The sequence below is a fragment of the Aquarana catesbeiana genome, linkage group LG03 (genome assembly GCF_042186555.1).
Source record: "Aquarana catesbeiana isolate 2022-GZ linkage group LG03, ASM4218655v1, whole genome shotgun sequence".
NCBI classification, from domain to species: Eukaryota; Metazoa; Chordata; class Amphibia; order Anura; family Ranidae; genus Aquarana; species Aquarana catesbeiana.
Window position 1 is genome coordinate 142693916 of NC_133326.1, and position 18394 is coordinate 142712309.

General features: G+C 40.5%; 1 protein-coding gene across 2 annotated transcripts in view; it reads left to right on the forward strand.

Annotated features, from left to right (window-relative positions):
* Window positions 1-17756, forward strand: part of KLHDC10 (kelch domain containing 10) — an 88748-nt gene extending 70992 nt beyond the window's left edge. For both annotated transcript variants that reach the window (XM_073619364.1, XM_073619363.1), the window contains 4 exons: window positions 4086-4152; window positions 13455-13502; window positions 14634-14773; window positions 14889-17756. In XM_073619364.1, coding sequence (XP_073475465.1) covers window positions 4086-4152; window positions 13455-13502; window positions 14634-14773; window positions 14889-15098 — 465 coding nt within the window. In that variant the 3' untranslated portion in view covers window positions 15099-17756. The remainder of the gene's footprint in view (window positions 1-4085; window positions 4153-13454; window positions 13503-14633; window positions 14774-14888) is intronic.
* Window positions 17757-18394: the final 638 nt, after the last annotated feature.

The following is an 18394-nucleotide window of genomic DNA, read 5'->3' on the forward strand; positions in this document are numbered from 1 at the left end:
GATGATGGCACTAATTATTTTCATATAAAAAAAAAATAAAAAAATCTACGTACCTTTTTCCTAATCTATATACAGCTGTAGCATGACTCAGATCTTTCTCAGCCTATCTGCAGGTAAACATAAGCAGGAGGAGCTTCTAGTCCTCTGCTGCTGGTCACAGACTTTGGAATACAGACTAAAAATATCAAATTGTTTTAAATTGGCATACAAACATATATTTGAAATTAAATTATTTATTATTTTGTGGAAATACCATGGTGTGGATGGATTTCTGCCAGTCCCAGGCTGTGTTCTGCCCTTCCAGCCTGTGTCTTAGAATAAGAGGGAGGTGAAGCTTCCATTAATCCACATGTAATATCCCACCCCCTTTGTGTTTATATGGTTGGTGGGCGTGGGGGAGGGTGGTGGGCTGTCATTTACCACAGTGTATATGCCCACATGTGTGACTCTATGGTGTGATAGGGAGTAAAAGATCAGTATAGAAACTCACTGAAAATTGAGAATGTGCAAAATTACCACCACAGCTGCAAAATCCCTAGCTGAAATGGGGACATGAACAGAAGGGGGAGATGGAGAACAGCAGAATCATTTTTTTTTGCAGAAAACAAATCTCATAGTAACTGAGTATGAACACCATGTAATTCACACTTTGTTGTTTTTTTTTTTTTATGATGTGGGTTTAGTGACACTTTTTAAAGTGACTTTCATGAGACAAATGGGAAGCTGCCATTGTAACCCTCCGTTTGAAAATTGAGAATGCCTGGTCATGTCTGACTTAGAGGAGCGCCGGTCGTTTTTCTGAAAATTAAGTCAGCAGCTACAAAAACTGGGGGGGGGGGGGGGAGAATTCCCACTGATTGCCTAGGTGGTATGAGCGGAAGAGGGAGCAGGTACCTGTCAAAACCAGGTACACACACACACACACACACACACACACGTACACACACACACACACACACGTACACACACGTACACACTAGAGGTCGACCGATATATCGGCCGGCCGATATATCGGCCGATATTTGGCGTTTTTTACTTAATCGGCATCGGCTGATTGTGCTGATAAAAAAGGCCGATTGTAACTTCAGCCATGACTTGCAAATGACTTCTGTAATAGAAGTTAATGCAAGTTGCCTTAAGTTATCTGTGAAGTTTTCTTCTCTCCTCCTCTGGGCAGCCTGCCAAGTCTGATAAGAAGATACATTGTATCTTTCAGGTTCTTTTTATCACTAGACTGAACTCCGTGTGTAGAATTTCTCAGTTTAACCATTTAAAGACTAAATCTTTTCTGACACTTGTTGCTTACAAGTAAAAATCCTGTATTTTCTGCTAGAAAATCACTTAGAACCCCCAAACATTATATATATTTTTTTAGCAGAGACCCTAGGGAATAAAATGGTGATTGTTGCAATATTTTATGTCACACGGTATTTGCGCAGCGGTCTTTCAAACGCAATTTTTACAAAAAAAAAATACAGTAATGAATTAAAAAAAAACCTAAGCAGTAAAGTTAGCCCATTTTTTTTCGTCCAAAAGTTTTGATGACCTGTTTTTGTGTATTTAATATTTAAGATAGTTTTTTTTTTTTTTTTTTTTTCTAAATTATACATACAAGTGAACTGATTGGAGGTTTGTTTTGTTTAATGTTTAAATGAAAAAAAATTTCTGTATTACTTAAGGCTGCTTTCACACTGGAGCAGGCATGCGTTGATGGTAAAACGCTGCTAGTTTTAGCGGCGCTTTACCGTCATTTTAGAGGCGCTATTCGGCTGCTAGCGGGGCGCTTATAACCCAGCTAGCGGCTGAGGAAGGGGTTAAATGCGCCCATGAAGCGCCACTGCCAAAACGCTTTGCAGGCGCTTCGGCAGCGGTGCGCATTCATTTTAATGGGCAGGAGTGGTGGAGGAGCGGTATACACCGCTCCAAAGATGCCATTTGCAGGACTTTTTTTTAACATCCTGCCAGCGCATCGCCTCAGTGTGAAAGCACTCGGGATATCACACTGAGACTGCAGGGGAGCCGTTTTACAGGCGCTATTTTTAGCCCAAAAGCGCCTGAAAAACGCCCCAGTGTGAAAGGGGTATAACTGTTAGATTTTATGAGATGAAGGGAAAAAAGAAAAAAAAAAAAAATCGGCCAAATATATCGGCCCAAAAAAATCGGCATCACATATCGGCCATCGGCCACCGCAATTTCTAAATATCGGCATCGGCATCGGCCAGAGAAAAACCCATATCGGTCGACCTCTAGTACACACACACACGTACACACACACACACACACACACAACAGTAAAATTTCAGAGGAGCAGGGGAGGAGGCCCTAAAGCGGAACTTTCCCGTTTTGGGTGGAGTTTCGCTTTAAGTATTTTTTTTAAATCTCAGACCCAGGACAAGCATGCTGTAAATGAGCGTCAGAACTACTCCTCTCTCTACTGGTTGCATCTCAGTGACTCAGACAGCATTGAATCAGCATGATAGCTAGAGAACAAACCTTTTTTAAAAGGCAAGTTCAGCAATAGCTGTCTCTCCATTGGTCGCTACTGATGGTGTCCCTTTAAGTAATGTGTATGATTTGTATAATGCTTCTCTTTCATTCAGAATCTAAATAATCTAGGGCTGGTCATATAGTCTGATATTGAAAGGGATTCTTCTGATTCTGGACAAGATCATGCCTTTGTAGGGCTTACCGTAGGGGGGAACAAGCACTTCAGCTGTCAGAAATGCTTCTTATTTTGTGCCCATTGACTTTGCTAATTTGGATGATCTGTGGTGTTAGGTCCTGAACACTCTGTTTGCAGCTTCTTAGCTGTATTAAGTGTTTTGTAAAGGTTCATTATTCTTTTTTATTTATTTTTTAAATAATAAACCTGTTACACTTAACTGCTCTGTGCAAGGGTTTTGCACAGAGCAGCCCCTGATCCTCCTCTTCTGGGGTGCACCATTGGCGCTCCAGGCGGCTCCTCTTCATCATGTGCCCCCACAGAGACCCGCATCCCCCGGGTGAGTCCTGCTGCTGCATTTATTGACACAGACAGCCGGACTTATTCTCTCCCCAAACCCCCCTCCCCGCTCCCATGTCACTGGATTTGATTGACAACAGCGGGAGTCAATTGCCCCTGCTGCTATCAATCTATCCAATGAGGACAAAGACAGTGGCTGGTGCTGCTGGGCTTGTGCTCGGCGCTGGAACGATTGGGTTCAGGTAAGAAAAAGGGGGGCTCTTGGGGGCAGCTGTAGCGCAGAACATTTTTCACCTTCATGCATAGAATACATTAAGGTGAAAAGCCTTGAGACTTTACAACCCCTTTAAGTGTCCCCAGCATTGAATTTATTGTATGCGGCATTATGATACTGAAATTACCTACAGATATACAGAAACATTCACCCCAACAAACAACCGTTTTCTATATCTAGGTACTCCCCAGCTCTGACTGATGTCTCCTGGACAATGCTGTCCAGAAGAAGACTCCTATCAGTGGAACTTCAGAGTCAATTGCTGCTGGTTTTCCCTAAGACAAGTCGGCAAATAACTAAACTTCCCTACACACAAATGCTATGTGCTTTGGTTAAAGTGGAAATGTAGTTTGCTGATGGTTGGCAGCTTTTGCCAAAAGCATGCTTTACATACTTGCACCTTATATCAGATTTGCCTCTTAGTCTGCCCTCCTCCAGAGTGGACAACTCCTTGATCTTTGTTACCATCCCTACTGCTGCCGTTGCCATCTCCTCTTGTGCTTCTTTCAACCCGGTGTTTTCCCTTTTCAGCCATTGGGCAGCTTCTGATGATAAAACTCTATTGTGTATGTATGTTCTTAAGTTGCATCATCCTGGCTCCATATTTGGTATCTGTTAAATGCTGGCAATGTACCCTGCACATACAGGCAGTATGTTAAAAAATGAATATATCTGCTAGGAGAGAAAAGCTCCTGTAAAAAAAAACTCTTACCGCCTAGCATTTTTTTCATGGTATTAGCTTTACTTCTACTATATTTTGTTTTATCCTATTCTGGTATCATACTAACCTAGCCTTTGCATTTTTCTTTCCCTTTTTCTTTGGTTTTATAACTGCTTCTTTCAAAAAAGATCCACGCTTATAACTTTGAAACAAATACCTGGGAGGAAATTCCTACCAAACCACATGAAAATCTAGGTAGGTTTATTTTATTTTATTTTTTTGTGTCACTCTTCTACAGATGTGTGCTGTAATATAAGCAAATCTTAGAATAAACAAATTCAAGCTTGTTGTTCTGAACCAGACCCTACCTCCTCACAGAACAGTGTTCAGTAGCATTTGCATTTCTTTCAGTGTCTATAATGGTCAGTTTCTTTTGTGTGTTTGGTTACTAACTCCTGTAGTTTTCACTTACATTACTACTCAATGCAAAAGTTTACCAGTACATTTTCCAGCTAGTGAGCAAAAAAAATGTCTAAACTTTTCAACAACTCCACTCTAAAACACAGGTTTTTGTTGCCCCACAGCCCATCAAGGCACCTCTAAAGCCCCATTTATTCCTGAGCATTTGTAACATTCAAAATGCTCAAGAAGCGCAATCCAAAACTCCTGAAGATCAAAAAGTTTTGGAGCGAAGTGTGGTCCCTAACTCAAAATTTTCTGAGTTCCAGGTGTGGGACATATATATAGCAATGCATAAATTTGAAAGCAGGTTTTTGGTAGGTGGCCTTTTCCTGCTTGAAGGTACAGCGCCACACCAGAAGCCCAACTTTACTCAAGGCAGCTGAAGACCATCTATGTATACAGTTGTGCTCATAAGTATACATACCCTGGCAGAATTTTTGATTTCTTGGCCATTTTTCAGAGAATATGAATAACGCAAAACATTTCTTTCTTTCATTTTAAACTTTGGCTGAAGCCATTTATTATTAATCAACTGTGTTTATCATAATTGCAACAGAAATTACTCAACCCTAATCAAAAGTTTACATACCCCAGTTCTTAATACTGCGTATTGCCCCCTTTAACATCAATGACAGCTTGAAGTCTTTTGATGTATTTGTGGATGAGGCCCTTTATCTTCTCAGATGGTAAAGCTGCCCATTCCTCTTGGCAAAAAGCCTCCAGTTCCTGTATATTCTTGGGCTGTCTTGCATGAACTGCTTGTTTGAAATCTCCCCAGAGTGGCTCAATGATATTGCGGTCAGGAGACTGAGATGGCCACTCCAGAACCTTCACTTTATTCTGCTGTAGCCAATGACAGGTCGACTTGGCCTTGTGTTCTGGATCATTGTCATGTTGGAATGTCTAAGTATGTCCCATGCGCAGCTTCTTGGCTGATGAATGCAAATGTATCTGCAGAATTTTTTTTGATAACATACTGCATTCATCTTGCCAACAATTTTGACCAAATTTTCTGTGTCTTTTTGTAGCTCACACATCCCCCCAAAACATCAGCGATCCACCTCTGTACCTTTCATCATAGGCCTTGTTAACTCGTCTCCAAATGTGGCGTTTATGGTTGTGGCCAAAAAGCTCAATTTTGGTCTCATCACTCCAAATGACTGTGCCAGAAGGTTTGAGGCTTATCTCTTTGCTGTTTGCTGTATTGTATGCAGGATACTTTGTGGCATTTGCATAGTAATGGCTGTGTTCTGGTGACTCGACCATGCAGCCCATCTTTCTTCAGGTGCCTCCTTTATTGTGCATCTTGAAACCGCCACGCCACATGTTTTCAGAGAGTCCTGTATTTCACTTGAAGTTATTTGTGGGTTTTTCTTTGCATCCCGAACAATTTTCCTGGCAGTTGTGGCTGAAATTTTGGTTGGTCAACCTGACTGTGGTTTGGTTTCAACAGAACCCCTCATTTTCCATTTCTAGATTGGAGTTTGGACACTGCATTCTCAATTCCTTGGACATCTTTTTATATCCCTTTCCTGTTTTATACAGTTCAGCTACCATTTCCCGCAGATCCTTTGACAATTCTTTTGCTTTCCCCATGACTCAGAATCCAGAAACGTCAGTGCAGCACTGGATGAAAGATACAAGGGTCTTTCAGGAGTCCAGAAACGCTTTGAATATATATATATATATATATATATATATATATATATATATATATATATATATATATATATATATATATATATTCACACTACAAGCAAACAGTTCACAGGTGAGAGGATGGTTACCATTCAGACCCCTTTGTGTCAACTTGTGTGCATGTTATCAGGCCAAAATCACCGGGGTATATAACATTTTTTGATCAGGGTCATTTGGGTAGTTTCTGTTGCCATTATAATTTAAAGAGTAAACACAGTTGATTGATAATAAATGGCTTCAGCCAAACACTAACCATGAGTGAAAAATGCTTTTGTGTCATCATTCATATTCTCTGAAAAATGACCCCAGAAATCATAAATTCTGCCAGGGTATGTAAACTTATGAGCACAACTGTGTTTGTAGCCAGAGTCTTCACTTGAAAATGTGATAATCCTAACTACCAAGACCTGAGGTGTGCCTTGGCCTAGCTGGTCAGTATGCCTAAAAGAGAGCATACCCTGAATGAATGAGTATGAAATGTAAATTAAATTATGAAAGTATGGGGGAACGGGTGGGTGGGAACCCAGAAACGAGCCAACAAGGATCTAATAGGAGGAGGAGGGATATATAGCCCTCAGACTCCTCCTACAAATACAGGCTAGCCTACAGCCAACCTTCTAACTTGTATTCAGAGTCTTGTGTGCCTTGGCCTAGCTGGTCAGTATGCTTAAAAGAGGGCAAAAAGACACGAAGTAGGTGTGATGTGAAGCTACAATGAAGGGCCAGCAACAACCATCAGTCCAGAAAATAGCGAATGCCCGGATGACTATAGAAAAAGGGGTTGAGTATGTAACTGCTAAAACAGGAGGATCTCCAGCGCTCCATGTACCTGATGATAAAAGAAGGGGCCCCCTGTTTGGGACCTACGAAAGTTGCCTCCGATCCCGACGACTATCCAGAAAAGGGTTTGGATTTGAGCCCAATTAGGAAAGAAACCTGGACATGAGAACGAACTGTTTGTAGTGAGAAGAAAGGGAGAAAGAGCTGACCAGAGGAATAATGCAGAGAAGGACATAACTTTAATCTGACACCATTGCTGTGGTACAGTGGTAAGACCACCAACCCCTGGCTTGTCCATTTATACTACTTATGGGGAAATTGTAAGTGTAGTAAAAGGGGACTGCCCAGAGCACTAAATGGGAACTGCACCAAGGGTAGGAGACAGGAAGTCTGACACACCATGAAAACCTGGCTGTTAGCCGTGCCAAAGAGAACATCCCTGATTAATTCTGAATACACCTTAACCTGGCTTAGAGAGGGTGAGCTGCAAAAATAGACAGACTGACAGGAGTTTGTAGGGACCTGAAATGCTGGTCACCTGATAGATACTTGATAGAGTTGGCAGATGAGGCCAAATTGCAGAGGCAATATGCAGCGAAAGCCAGAGACCTGAACCTATGAAACTTTCCCACCCTTGGTAGAAGCCCACGGAAACTCTGGATGAAGAACCATTGGCCAGATCAATCACCTGTGACCAGGCTTGCCCCCAGTTCCACATGCCACTGTAAAGAAATTCCAACATAACCTGCCGGCGCCCTGAGAAGAGCAGGAGATGGGGTCGCAGCAGACACCTCCGCTCTAACTGAGCGGGCTATGAACCCCTCCATCCTGTCTAACAATTGTAGCATGGACGTTGAGAGCGCATTAAGTACCGCATGAATCTGGGTTAAAGAATCATGCATAGAAACATGTTCTGCGCTGGTGGATGGAAGAGGGGGACGGAGTTGGGAGTAACAACCTAAAAAATACTGCCTCCCCCCAGCTGAGGCCGGGAAAGGGGTACACCAATGATAAAACTCGTTTGGTAAGTGGTGCGTTTGGTAAGGTCCAACCCCTTAATGATGCAGTGCTGCCATGCACTGAACCCCCATGCAGCGTTGAAGAGATGAATGCGAATTTGTTGCTTCCGAAACACGCAACGTGGCCTGATCCAAGGAAACACAAACTAGAGAAATGATAAGACAACCAAAAACACCCCTATGTAACTGACAAGTATGAGGATGTAGGTGCAGAAATGACAAGACCAACAGCGCGTGAATGACACCACCCTAGTGTATGCAGTGAGCGAGCCCGAGCAACCTGCAGCACCAAGACAGGTAATTAAAAATGAACACTCAGGGCTGAGGTACCCAGAGACCATGGTGGGTAGTAGTAAAGGTGTAATGTATGACCTATGGTATACGGGCGAGAAGATTGTGGGACGACAATCGATTAAAAACGAAACTTCCTTATCCGGCATGGATCTACCCAAATTCTTTTAAAGCTTGGACAACATCAGGCATTCAGACACTAAATGACTTCACAGCATCTAAATCATTCCTTTCATTCCCATTGCTTAGAGAAAAATATGATCTACCAAACTCTGAGATATTTAGATATCTCCAAATCAAAAATTTCTATACACCATTCCTAAAGGGGGATACACCATTATCCCAATTATCCATTTTTGAATCAATCTGTACAAAAGATCCATTTGCTAAAGGTACAATTTCATCACTTTATAATCAATTATATGGAGTAGCAAATCTTAATAGACCCTCTTACGTTCAGAGGTGGGAGGAGGACCTGGGACGAACTTTAGAAGACACGGACTGGTCTAACATATGGCTCACATCTAAGTCATCTTCACCCAACATCTTAGCACTGGAGACAAATTATAAAGTCCTAACTCGCTGGTACCTTGTACCCGCTAGAGTGGCAAAATATTCACCTAATACCTCAGCTCTTTGTTTTCGAGGATGCCCAGAAATAGGCACATATTTACACATATGGTGGACGTGCCCAGTAATCCAAACCTTCTGGAAGGAAGTCTTCGTGATTGCATCTAAAATATTTAAAGAAATAATACAACCAGATCCATATTTAACTTTACTTAATCTAAAACCGGAATGGTTAACACTCTCTCAATTCAAACTTATGATCCAACTAATAACAGCTGCAAAACAAACAGTGGCCAAGGCATGGAAATCTCCTACATTGGTACTAGCAGAAACAATTCACAGAATGAATAATACAATGTCCCATGCTAAGATGGTAGCCATCGATCAAAATCAAATTCCAAAATTTGAAAAACTTTGGCATCCTTGGATAAAACAACAGTTCCTGTCAAACTTCAATGACTCTGTCCTGTTGCCATGGTAACAGATTAAATGACTTACAGAGACACCCATTCTAAGGCTTCAAAGAGAACTAAAAAGAATAATAAACTGACGAGCGGGACAACCTTGTGGACCATACCTCTACCTTTCAACCCTTTTTCTTCTTTCTCTTTCCTTTTCTCCACCTTACGATTAAAGCTCATTATCAGAATTTATTTGACCTATATACACTCTACTTGTAAACAATATGTATAGTAGGTATAAATCATTTAAATACCTACAAAAGTAACTAAGGAAATGATATATATATCTTTAATTTAGGTTTACGTGAACCCAGTGTTTAATATTTGAAATTTCATGATATTTACCTATATAAACCCTACTGTAAAACATTGAGCTTACTTTATAGATCCTTGTAAACTTACTTTATGTATCTTTATAACATTGTATACTCAATAAACTTCTTTTGACAAGGAAAAACGAAACTTCCGTAGACGTGACAGACCCTGGATGTGAGCACTAACTAATGGGAAATGCTACGAACGAAATGCTATGACAGAAAAAACAGACAAGTAACAAACTGAAACATCACTTGTAACGGCAAAATTGCGCCAAATAAATCAAACAGTTTGATTAGATGTTCATGGTTTCCGGATATTTAAGTAAAGGCAGTGGCGCTACAGATGAGTCTTATACAGGTATCAACAGGGGGAGTAGTGTAGACAGATTGAGTGTGTGTGTGTATGTATGTATGTGTACTAGGTGGAATATAGATACTCTCACCACATGAGCAATACCAATCGTCCTCCTAAAGAACTTCTCTACCCTGAGAGCTTAGGAGCCGCCACAAGACTGCTGCAGCCGGCCGCCGCTCTGAAAAACCGGAAGTAACCCAGAAACGAGCACACAAGGATCTAATAGGAGGAGGAGGGATGTATAACCTTCAGACTCCTCCTACAAATACAGGCTAGCCTGTGGCCAGCCTTCTAACATGTATGTAAGCGGCAGCCGCTCTGATCAATTAAAAACTAGCAAGTAAGGGGAAAGGTGCACATGGGAAAGTTCTTTTACAGCGCAATACAAAAATTCCCTTGCACCCTTTTAAGCGTGGACTTAAAACTATTAGTTTTCAACTATGACACATATTCTGTATAGTAATTTAGAGCAGAATTATCTGGAGGCAGCTCATTCCACCTCACTTAACCTCTTTTGTGTCTGGGGAAGGTATTTCATTTTACACACACATTAAAATCTGCATTTGTTTTTTTTTTGCTAGAAAACTCATTGCAACCCCAAACAATTATTATTATTTTTATTAGTATTATTACAGGTCCTTTTTTAAAGTTTTTATGTATGTATGTATGTAAAAAAAAAAAATATATATATATATATATATATATATATATATATATATATATATATATATATATATATATATATATATATATATATATATATATATATATATATATGTGTGTGTGTGTATATATATATATATATATATATATATATATATATATATATATATATATATATATATATATATATAATATATATAATATATATATAATTATTATTTTCACATCAGTCCCTTCCCTCAAGGAGCTTACAATCTAACATTCCTAACTCGCATTCATACATACGCATACTGGGGCAAATTTTAAACAGCATCCAATTAACCTACTGGCATGTCTATAGCATAAAATGGTGGCAGTTTTGTTGCACAATATTTGCAAATCTGTCTGTCAAATGCATCTTTTCAGCACAAAAATACAACATGGATTTTTAGGACACACGGACACGAATATCCAATCTTTTGGTATAATATATAGAAGATGGAGTTGTGTTGAATAAATAGATACCAAAGCTGTTGAGCCTTAAAATTTGTGTGCGCCCGTGAAATTGTAAAAAATGATAGTACCCAAAATTGCCCTCAGGAGAGGCTTTTAAATGTTTTGAATTGAGCGTAAATAGTGAATAGAATTTATGGTATCACTCCAATATTTGCGGTGATACCTCACATGTGTGGCACAATTAATGTTTGAATACACATGTATGCTCTGTGAACACAATTTAGTTTTGTGCGTGGAGCGACAGAGTTGCTTTTACATTTATGAGAAAATATGCAGGCTGTAGGGTTATTGTGCCATTGTGCCAACTTGAGGATTGGGACACGATTTGCGATAGGCAGCTCAGTTTATTTCTGCCTAGTTGAGAAATAAGGTCCTAGCTCCCTGCTGGAACATGTGTTTTCCAGTGTCCCCCCCCCCGGGCATGGTGGCAGGCTGTATTCCCTGGGGTGGTCAGCTCTGCGGGATCTTCCCCTTTGCTCCAGGTCTGCGCTGCCTGTGTCCAGTCCCCCCACCTCCTCCTTCCCTTCACCTGTGGTGTTCTAGCCTGGGTGAGTGGTTTTGCTCTCCCAGTGTATGGGGTTCCTCTTATCTATCTTCACCTTCTGGCTTTGTCTGTGGTTTAAATTCTTGGCACAGAAAACTGGCAGGCGTACTACCTCTGCCATCAAACTCTGCATCAAGGAGAGTGGTCACTGCACCATTTTTCACCAGCATTGTCTTCGGTGGGTCACCACAGACGTGGTTCTTCTGGTGTTCAGTCTTAAAGGGAAGTCAAGATTTGTGACGAGAATGAGGGATTCCCTGGTGGATGCGATGGTCGCTTTGGTGGCGCCATGGAGCCATTATTGTCTCATTTACGCTTTCAAGCCCCTCCTTCATCTGCTGCGCAGATTGGAGGCTCCATATTAGCCTTGTCAACCCTGGTACACTGACATGGTGCGACTGGTCGTGGATGCCGCCTTGGTGTCTTCTGCTGTGAGAAGATCTTCTGTCCCAAGGGCAGATTTTCCACCCTGCTTTACCGTCGCTGGCTTTAATGGCCTGGCTCTTGAAAGCCAGGTTCTGAAAGACGGGGTTTGGTTCTATCATTCCCACCATGTTGAAGGCATGTACTGTAAATCCAGCACTTAGAGGATTTACTATTCTACTTGGAAGGCACACATTTCTTGTCCCACATACCTTTTCAGTGTCTCGGATTTTGACCTTTTCTCCAACAGGACCTTGATCAGAAGTTTGCCTTGAGTACTATTATGGGCTAGAGTTCTGTCCTAGTGATTTTCTTCCAGCGTCCTTTGGCTAACCACTGTGTTGGAGCTGGCGGCCTTGTCCTATAAGTTTCCCTGTTTGGTTTTGCACAGGGCTAAGGTTGGTTCTCTGTCCGCATCCCTTCTTCCTTCTGAAGGTGGTATCCAATCTGAATGAAGACATTGTCCTTCTCTTCCCTCTGTCTGCGCCTTTCACATCCTAAGGAGGTTGCGCTGCATTCTTTGTATGTGGTTTGGGCTGTTTATGTGTACCTGTCTGCTACAGCCTCCTTCTGGAAGTCAATCTCTTTTTGTGATCATGGATGGCCCACATAAAGGCTTTGCAAGTTCCTCTGCCACTATTTTGTGATGGATCAGACACACCTTTACCAAGTTTTACAAAGTTTATGTAAACAACTACAGTTGTTTAAACTCATTTTTTTTTCCACATTATTGTACAATCTGACGAAGTGATAACAGAATTTTTAGAAATGTCTGTAAATTTAGTAGAAAGAAAAAAACTGAAATATTACATTTAGTAAAGTATTCAGACCTTTTACTCAGTACTTTGTTGAAGCACATTCGGCAGCAATTATAGCCTTGAGTCTTTGGGTATGACGTGACAAGCTTTGCACACCTGGATTGGGGGGTTTTCTGCAATTCTTTGCAAATCCTCTCAAGCCCAGTCAGGATGGGCGGGGGGGACCACTGGCGGACAACCATTTTCAGGTCTCCCCAGAGATGTTCAATAGGGTCCAAGGCTCTGGCTGTGCCACTCTAGGACATTGAGTTGTTCCTAAGCCCACTCCTGTGTTGTCTTGTATGTGCGTTTAGGATCGTTGTCCTGTTGGAAGGGTGAACCTTTGGTCCAGTCTGAGCGCTGTGGAGCAGGTTTTCATTGAGAATATCTGTCTGTACTTTGCTCCATTCAGTTTTCCCTCAACCCCTACTATACCCTGCTGCTGAAAAAACATCCCCACTGCATGATTCTGCCACCACCATGCTTCACTGTTGGCATGGTATTGGGCAGGTAATGAGCGGTGCATAACAAAATTGAAAAGTGAAGGAGGTCTGAATACTTTAGAAATGCACTGGAAGTAGTAGCAGCCTGCTCATGACGGGTATCCTTTTTATTTCTTAATGCTAGGTCAGCTTTAATGTTGTGAAGGAATTCTAAATACTGTTTGACTTCTGTATTTCAGGTTTTCCAGCTGCCAGAAGATGTCATAGTTGTGTCCAAATAAAACATGGTGAGGTTTTTTTTTGACTTTACACACAGGTCAGTAATTCCGAGGAGGCAATCGGACCAAGCTGCTTAGTACTTCACTTTAAAAAGAACCTATTGTCAGACCATTATTAAAAAAAAACATATAATATTTGCAAGTAACACACATTTTTTTTTCTTGCTGTTTTTACCTGTAAAAACCTACATTGTGTAGACCCCCATACGCCCTGAAACGGTTGCAACCTTGGATTTGAGTCTGTAGTCCCAGCAGACTCACAACTCTCACTCAGGTGACACTAGTACATATAGTATTCCTCATCACTGCTTCCTTGGCAGCTACGTAAAACATTGTAGGGAGGGGCAGAGGAGCTGGGCCAACACAGACCGTAATTAGACACTGAGGGGGGAGATGTCTGACACATTAGGAATTAGGAGGCTGTGCTATGGGAATTGACTCTTCTGAAGTCACTTTTTTTTGCAAGTTCAAAGGCACATTGTGTTTGAGGAAAAAAAAAGGTAATTGAAATTAAATGACTGCAAGTAAGCCTTTTTATAATACGTTTTTCTGTGCTTTTTGCCTGCAATTTTAAGTTGGTGACAGAGTCTTTTTAATGTTACCACTGAAAAGTTGTCTGCTTTGTAGAACTGATAAGACAATTTTTGATTTGCATGGAGTGAGGAAGGTTTAGGACTTCTGTGAGGGTTTTGTTTGTGTCCCTATTGGGGAAATATCTCTCCTAGAATTTTCCTAGTGGGACTGGAAGTGTGGGCTTATCACTCAAATGGGACACAAACGGCAATAAGCATCAGTCTATTTAATAAACTAGGGTTAACAATGTTTGTATGCAAATCGCTGTATACAGATCCAATAAGGTAATCAAAATTTAAATGTGTCCGTCCTCCTTGGCCACAGTGGATAACTGTACAAACATAAGAGAATGCAAGGTTTATCTTGCTCCCCTGCTTTATAATGTTAGATCTAGTCACACTGCAAACACAAATAATGCAATTCAGGCTGTTGCAACCTGACCTTTTTGTCTCCTGGACATATATTTGGTGGTAGTTTGAATACTTTTTGGGTGGGGTGTTGTGTTCACACAGCCAGTTTACTGTAAAATCCAGCTGACATTTGGTAAACTATCTTCTTTCTTTTTAGAAGTGTTTATTTGTGGTGGTTACAATGGAGAGGTGATCTTGGGAGATCTGTGGAAGCTGAACTTGCTGACATTTCAGTGGACAAAGCTTCTTGCTATAATGCCTGAGCCAGCATATTTCCACTGTGCAGCAGTTACCCCGGTATGTCAATTTTTATTTTTTACTGATTACCTAATGTGTCATATAACCATATGCAGCAAGAGTCATTTTGTAGTAACCTGCATTTTTATGTCCCTTTTTTGTTTTTATATTCTAGGCTGGCTGTATGTATATCCACGGAGGTGTAGTTAATATCCAACAAAACAAGCGGACTGGATCCTTGTTTAAAATCTGGCTGGTAGTCCCCAGCCTCTTAGAACTCTGTTGGGAAAACTTGCTGAAACATTTCCCCCAGCTTGCTCACCTTCCCACCAATCAGCTTCTACAGCTTGGACTGTCACAGGGGCTTATTGAGAGGTTAAAATAAAGAAGCCGCATGCTCCTCTGTTTTGTTTATGGAGTTCTGTGATGAATTAGGGGCTCTCCCCAGAAGCCCGCTGCTAACAAGATCTGGATGCCTGGACCTTACTCAATATCCGTGGCCTTCGATCCTTTTCATGTTTTAACTAGACCAGCGCATAAACCAGTCATTTTAAGTTGCTCGCCTTTACTGGTCATCGTGAATTTTTATTCAAAGAGAACTTAGACTGTTGAAACTTCAACTTGTACTTTTAAATATTTAACTTATTTTTCTTTGTTTTACATGGGAAAACATCCTGCTTTAGCCTTGATCCTTGTATACATGTTCTTATCAATCTCACTGTGGCTGCATAAGGACCGTTGGTCATGGCTGCTCCAGCAGAAGAACAAAATGCTTCATGCTGCAGGTGTGCAATTCATGCCAAATCATAACTATAGTGTTCATTCAAACAGTCAACCCCCAGCCTGGGATTCATTAATCATGGTGGTCTAAAAAAAAAAAAAAAAAATATTCTTTCTGTGGACAAAGCCTGTCAGATTGTGGTAGAGGATGTATTTTGGCAACATCAGAAGAGTGAATGTACAAGATACTTGGAGAATGAAAACTGATTTTTTTTTTGGTCACCTGGTTCTGCAGGAATGCCATGTCCATGCTGCCTCTTATTTTATAAATGACACTACAGATTGTCAGCCCATCTACACCACTTGCTAAAGCTGCTCCAGAAAATGAGGAAGGCCTGCAACTGACTTGACAAGTGCTTCTTCTCCTACTAGACCATTCAGAAGATCAGTGTGATTACCCAAGTCATCTATGTCTGTGTATTAAAACTGTGTGAACGTGGGTCATGGACATCTTTGTTCTATTTCTCCTATTTCGTGTTTTTGTATGAAACTTGGACAAAAGAGAAAAGGTGGCTTAGGACATGCCTTCAGGACATCATGCTGTAATGTTAGTCCACTTGTCTGAGCTGCTGGACAAATGTAAACATGGGTTAGGACAGGTATGTCTAGCATTCTACAGTATTGTCCTTATCTTGTCGCTTTGTGGGAATGGTGTTTGTGATCCTATTGCAGGTAGATGGTTTTAGATAATTTGCTACTGTCTCTGTTCCACGGCTTTAGCAAATGCAGGGAAGGTTGAGTAATTCTACGAATCGTAACATGTCCTCATCAGCTACCAATTTATCAATCTGAATGCGGTCTTGGTTTGTTATTGTCGGTGTCTGCTTTTTTTCCCCCACATGACTTGGAAACCAAATTAGAACCGCTTTAAAAATGTTTAAAAATAGGTGACTGACTGTACCCATGACATGACGTTTTATTACTACCACCAGCAAATAGTAACTTTCATTTTTTTGCTCGAATGTAAAAGCTTCACAATCGATAAATTAACTACTGTTGTACCATTTTCATAATTTTACATCTTGCAGTACTTAATTTTTTTATGATTGTATTATGAAATCGACACTGCGGTATAATTAATTTTAAATATGCCATTGTCCTAACATCTACGAAGATATTTAAAGCAACTTATGGGTTGTATTCAGGATGGTGCCAGGGTCCGAACTAATTTATTACCATTGAAAGTTATTTTAGAAATGCACAAAACAAATTCACAGCCTGACATGGCACAGTATGTGCTGTCAGTGGTTTAAGCAGTTTTTACATTGTACTACCTACCTACATTTGTGTTTGTGTTTTTTTTTTTTTTTTTGCATTTTCTGTAGTATGTAAAACCTTTTTGAAATGTTTTCATATGTTAGTAGTGCCTTTTTTAATTAGCTTTACAGAGGTGCAATCCATTACTGCAGCAACTCTTAACAAGGAATTTAAGCCTTAGCAATAAGAGACCAAATATAAATTTGCCTCTGCTTCCAGTTTCCTGTGATTAGTTAGAGAACGGGAAATATAATCTGGCTATATTGTATGTTTTTTTTAATGCGCTATATAGAAAGGCTCTTTTAAAAATTTACCATTAAAACGATACATTTTTCCATTGTGGGATTTAAAATGAATAGGCACCAAATGACAAATGCTTCCCAGAAACCCTAGCATTTGTTTTCCTTAGTGGTATTTGCAATCCCTCAGTGCTGGAAACTGAGTTTGGGATCATTCATGCATGCTGTTTGCTGACATTTTTGTTTTTGTTTCCCCAATGTTTTTTGGCTCCCTTTTGTCATTGCTGCTTTACCTGGAGATGCTGACGTTGAGTCCTGTAACTCACTGCCTTCTACCATGTTACAGTCAGGTTCTTTTTGTAACAAGTGTAACTTCCCTTAGGTGAACATTTTCTTGAAACTTTGTGTGCGTATATATTATAATTTTTTTTTTTTTTTTGTAACTTGATTGACTTGACTATGCTGCCTTAACCCAATGCATACCTGTGTCCAGTATCAATGGAGCCACATCAGGAGGAAGAAAATAAACCTCATACCCATGGCAAATGTTTTTTTTTACGAATACCTTTTAGCAAGGAAAGGGTTTAAATCTAAATTGCCCTTTCACAGAAATTAAATATTGTGTTAACTTCGGCATGATCTGTATGTGAAAAGCTTAAGTGTGTTTTTAGCTTTTAAAACTTCTACATCTTACTGTAAAAATTAAAGTGCAATATTTCGCATTCTGTCCATGCATGATAAATGCATTTTATGATTTTTACATGTCATTTTGCTTCTTTTTTTTTTTGGTCTGAATTGAATTAAAAAAAAAAAAAGTTTTTGTTTAATAAACTATCTTGAGTTCTAACTAAAAATCAAACCTCTCCTAAGTATTTGCTTAAAGTAGAAAAGGCAATTTTTTTTTTTTTGTCACATTTTAGGTTTAGTTTAATGGCAAGGGGTGCTGGGGTATGCTGCAGGGTCTATTGATGTTGGCTGCTTTGGGAGCTATTCTTCCTGAGGGGGTCTATTGTTGCTGGTGGGGGACCTATTGTTGCTGGGGGTGGGTCTTATATTGCTGGTGGGTCAGTTGTTTTTGGGAGAGATCAACTGTTGAGGGAGGGAGTCTATTGATACTGGCTGTGGGGAGATCTGTTGTTGCTGGGAGGAAATTTAGTAGCAGCTGGCCCATTGTTTTGGGGGGGGGGGGGGGGGGGGAGTCTTTTGTTGCTGGCAGGGAGCTCTATTGTTACTGGCTGTAGGGGATCTATTTTATTGCATTTCTTGTTATTACTGAATTCCATACAAATTACTTGGCACCGCAAAATTATACTTGGTTCTGTATTCTCTAAAAGGGCAGTACTGGGAGGTGGGTAGTGGGTGGAATTAAGGAATGGTACTTGGAGGTGGGTAGAGGCAGAGGGAA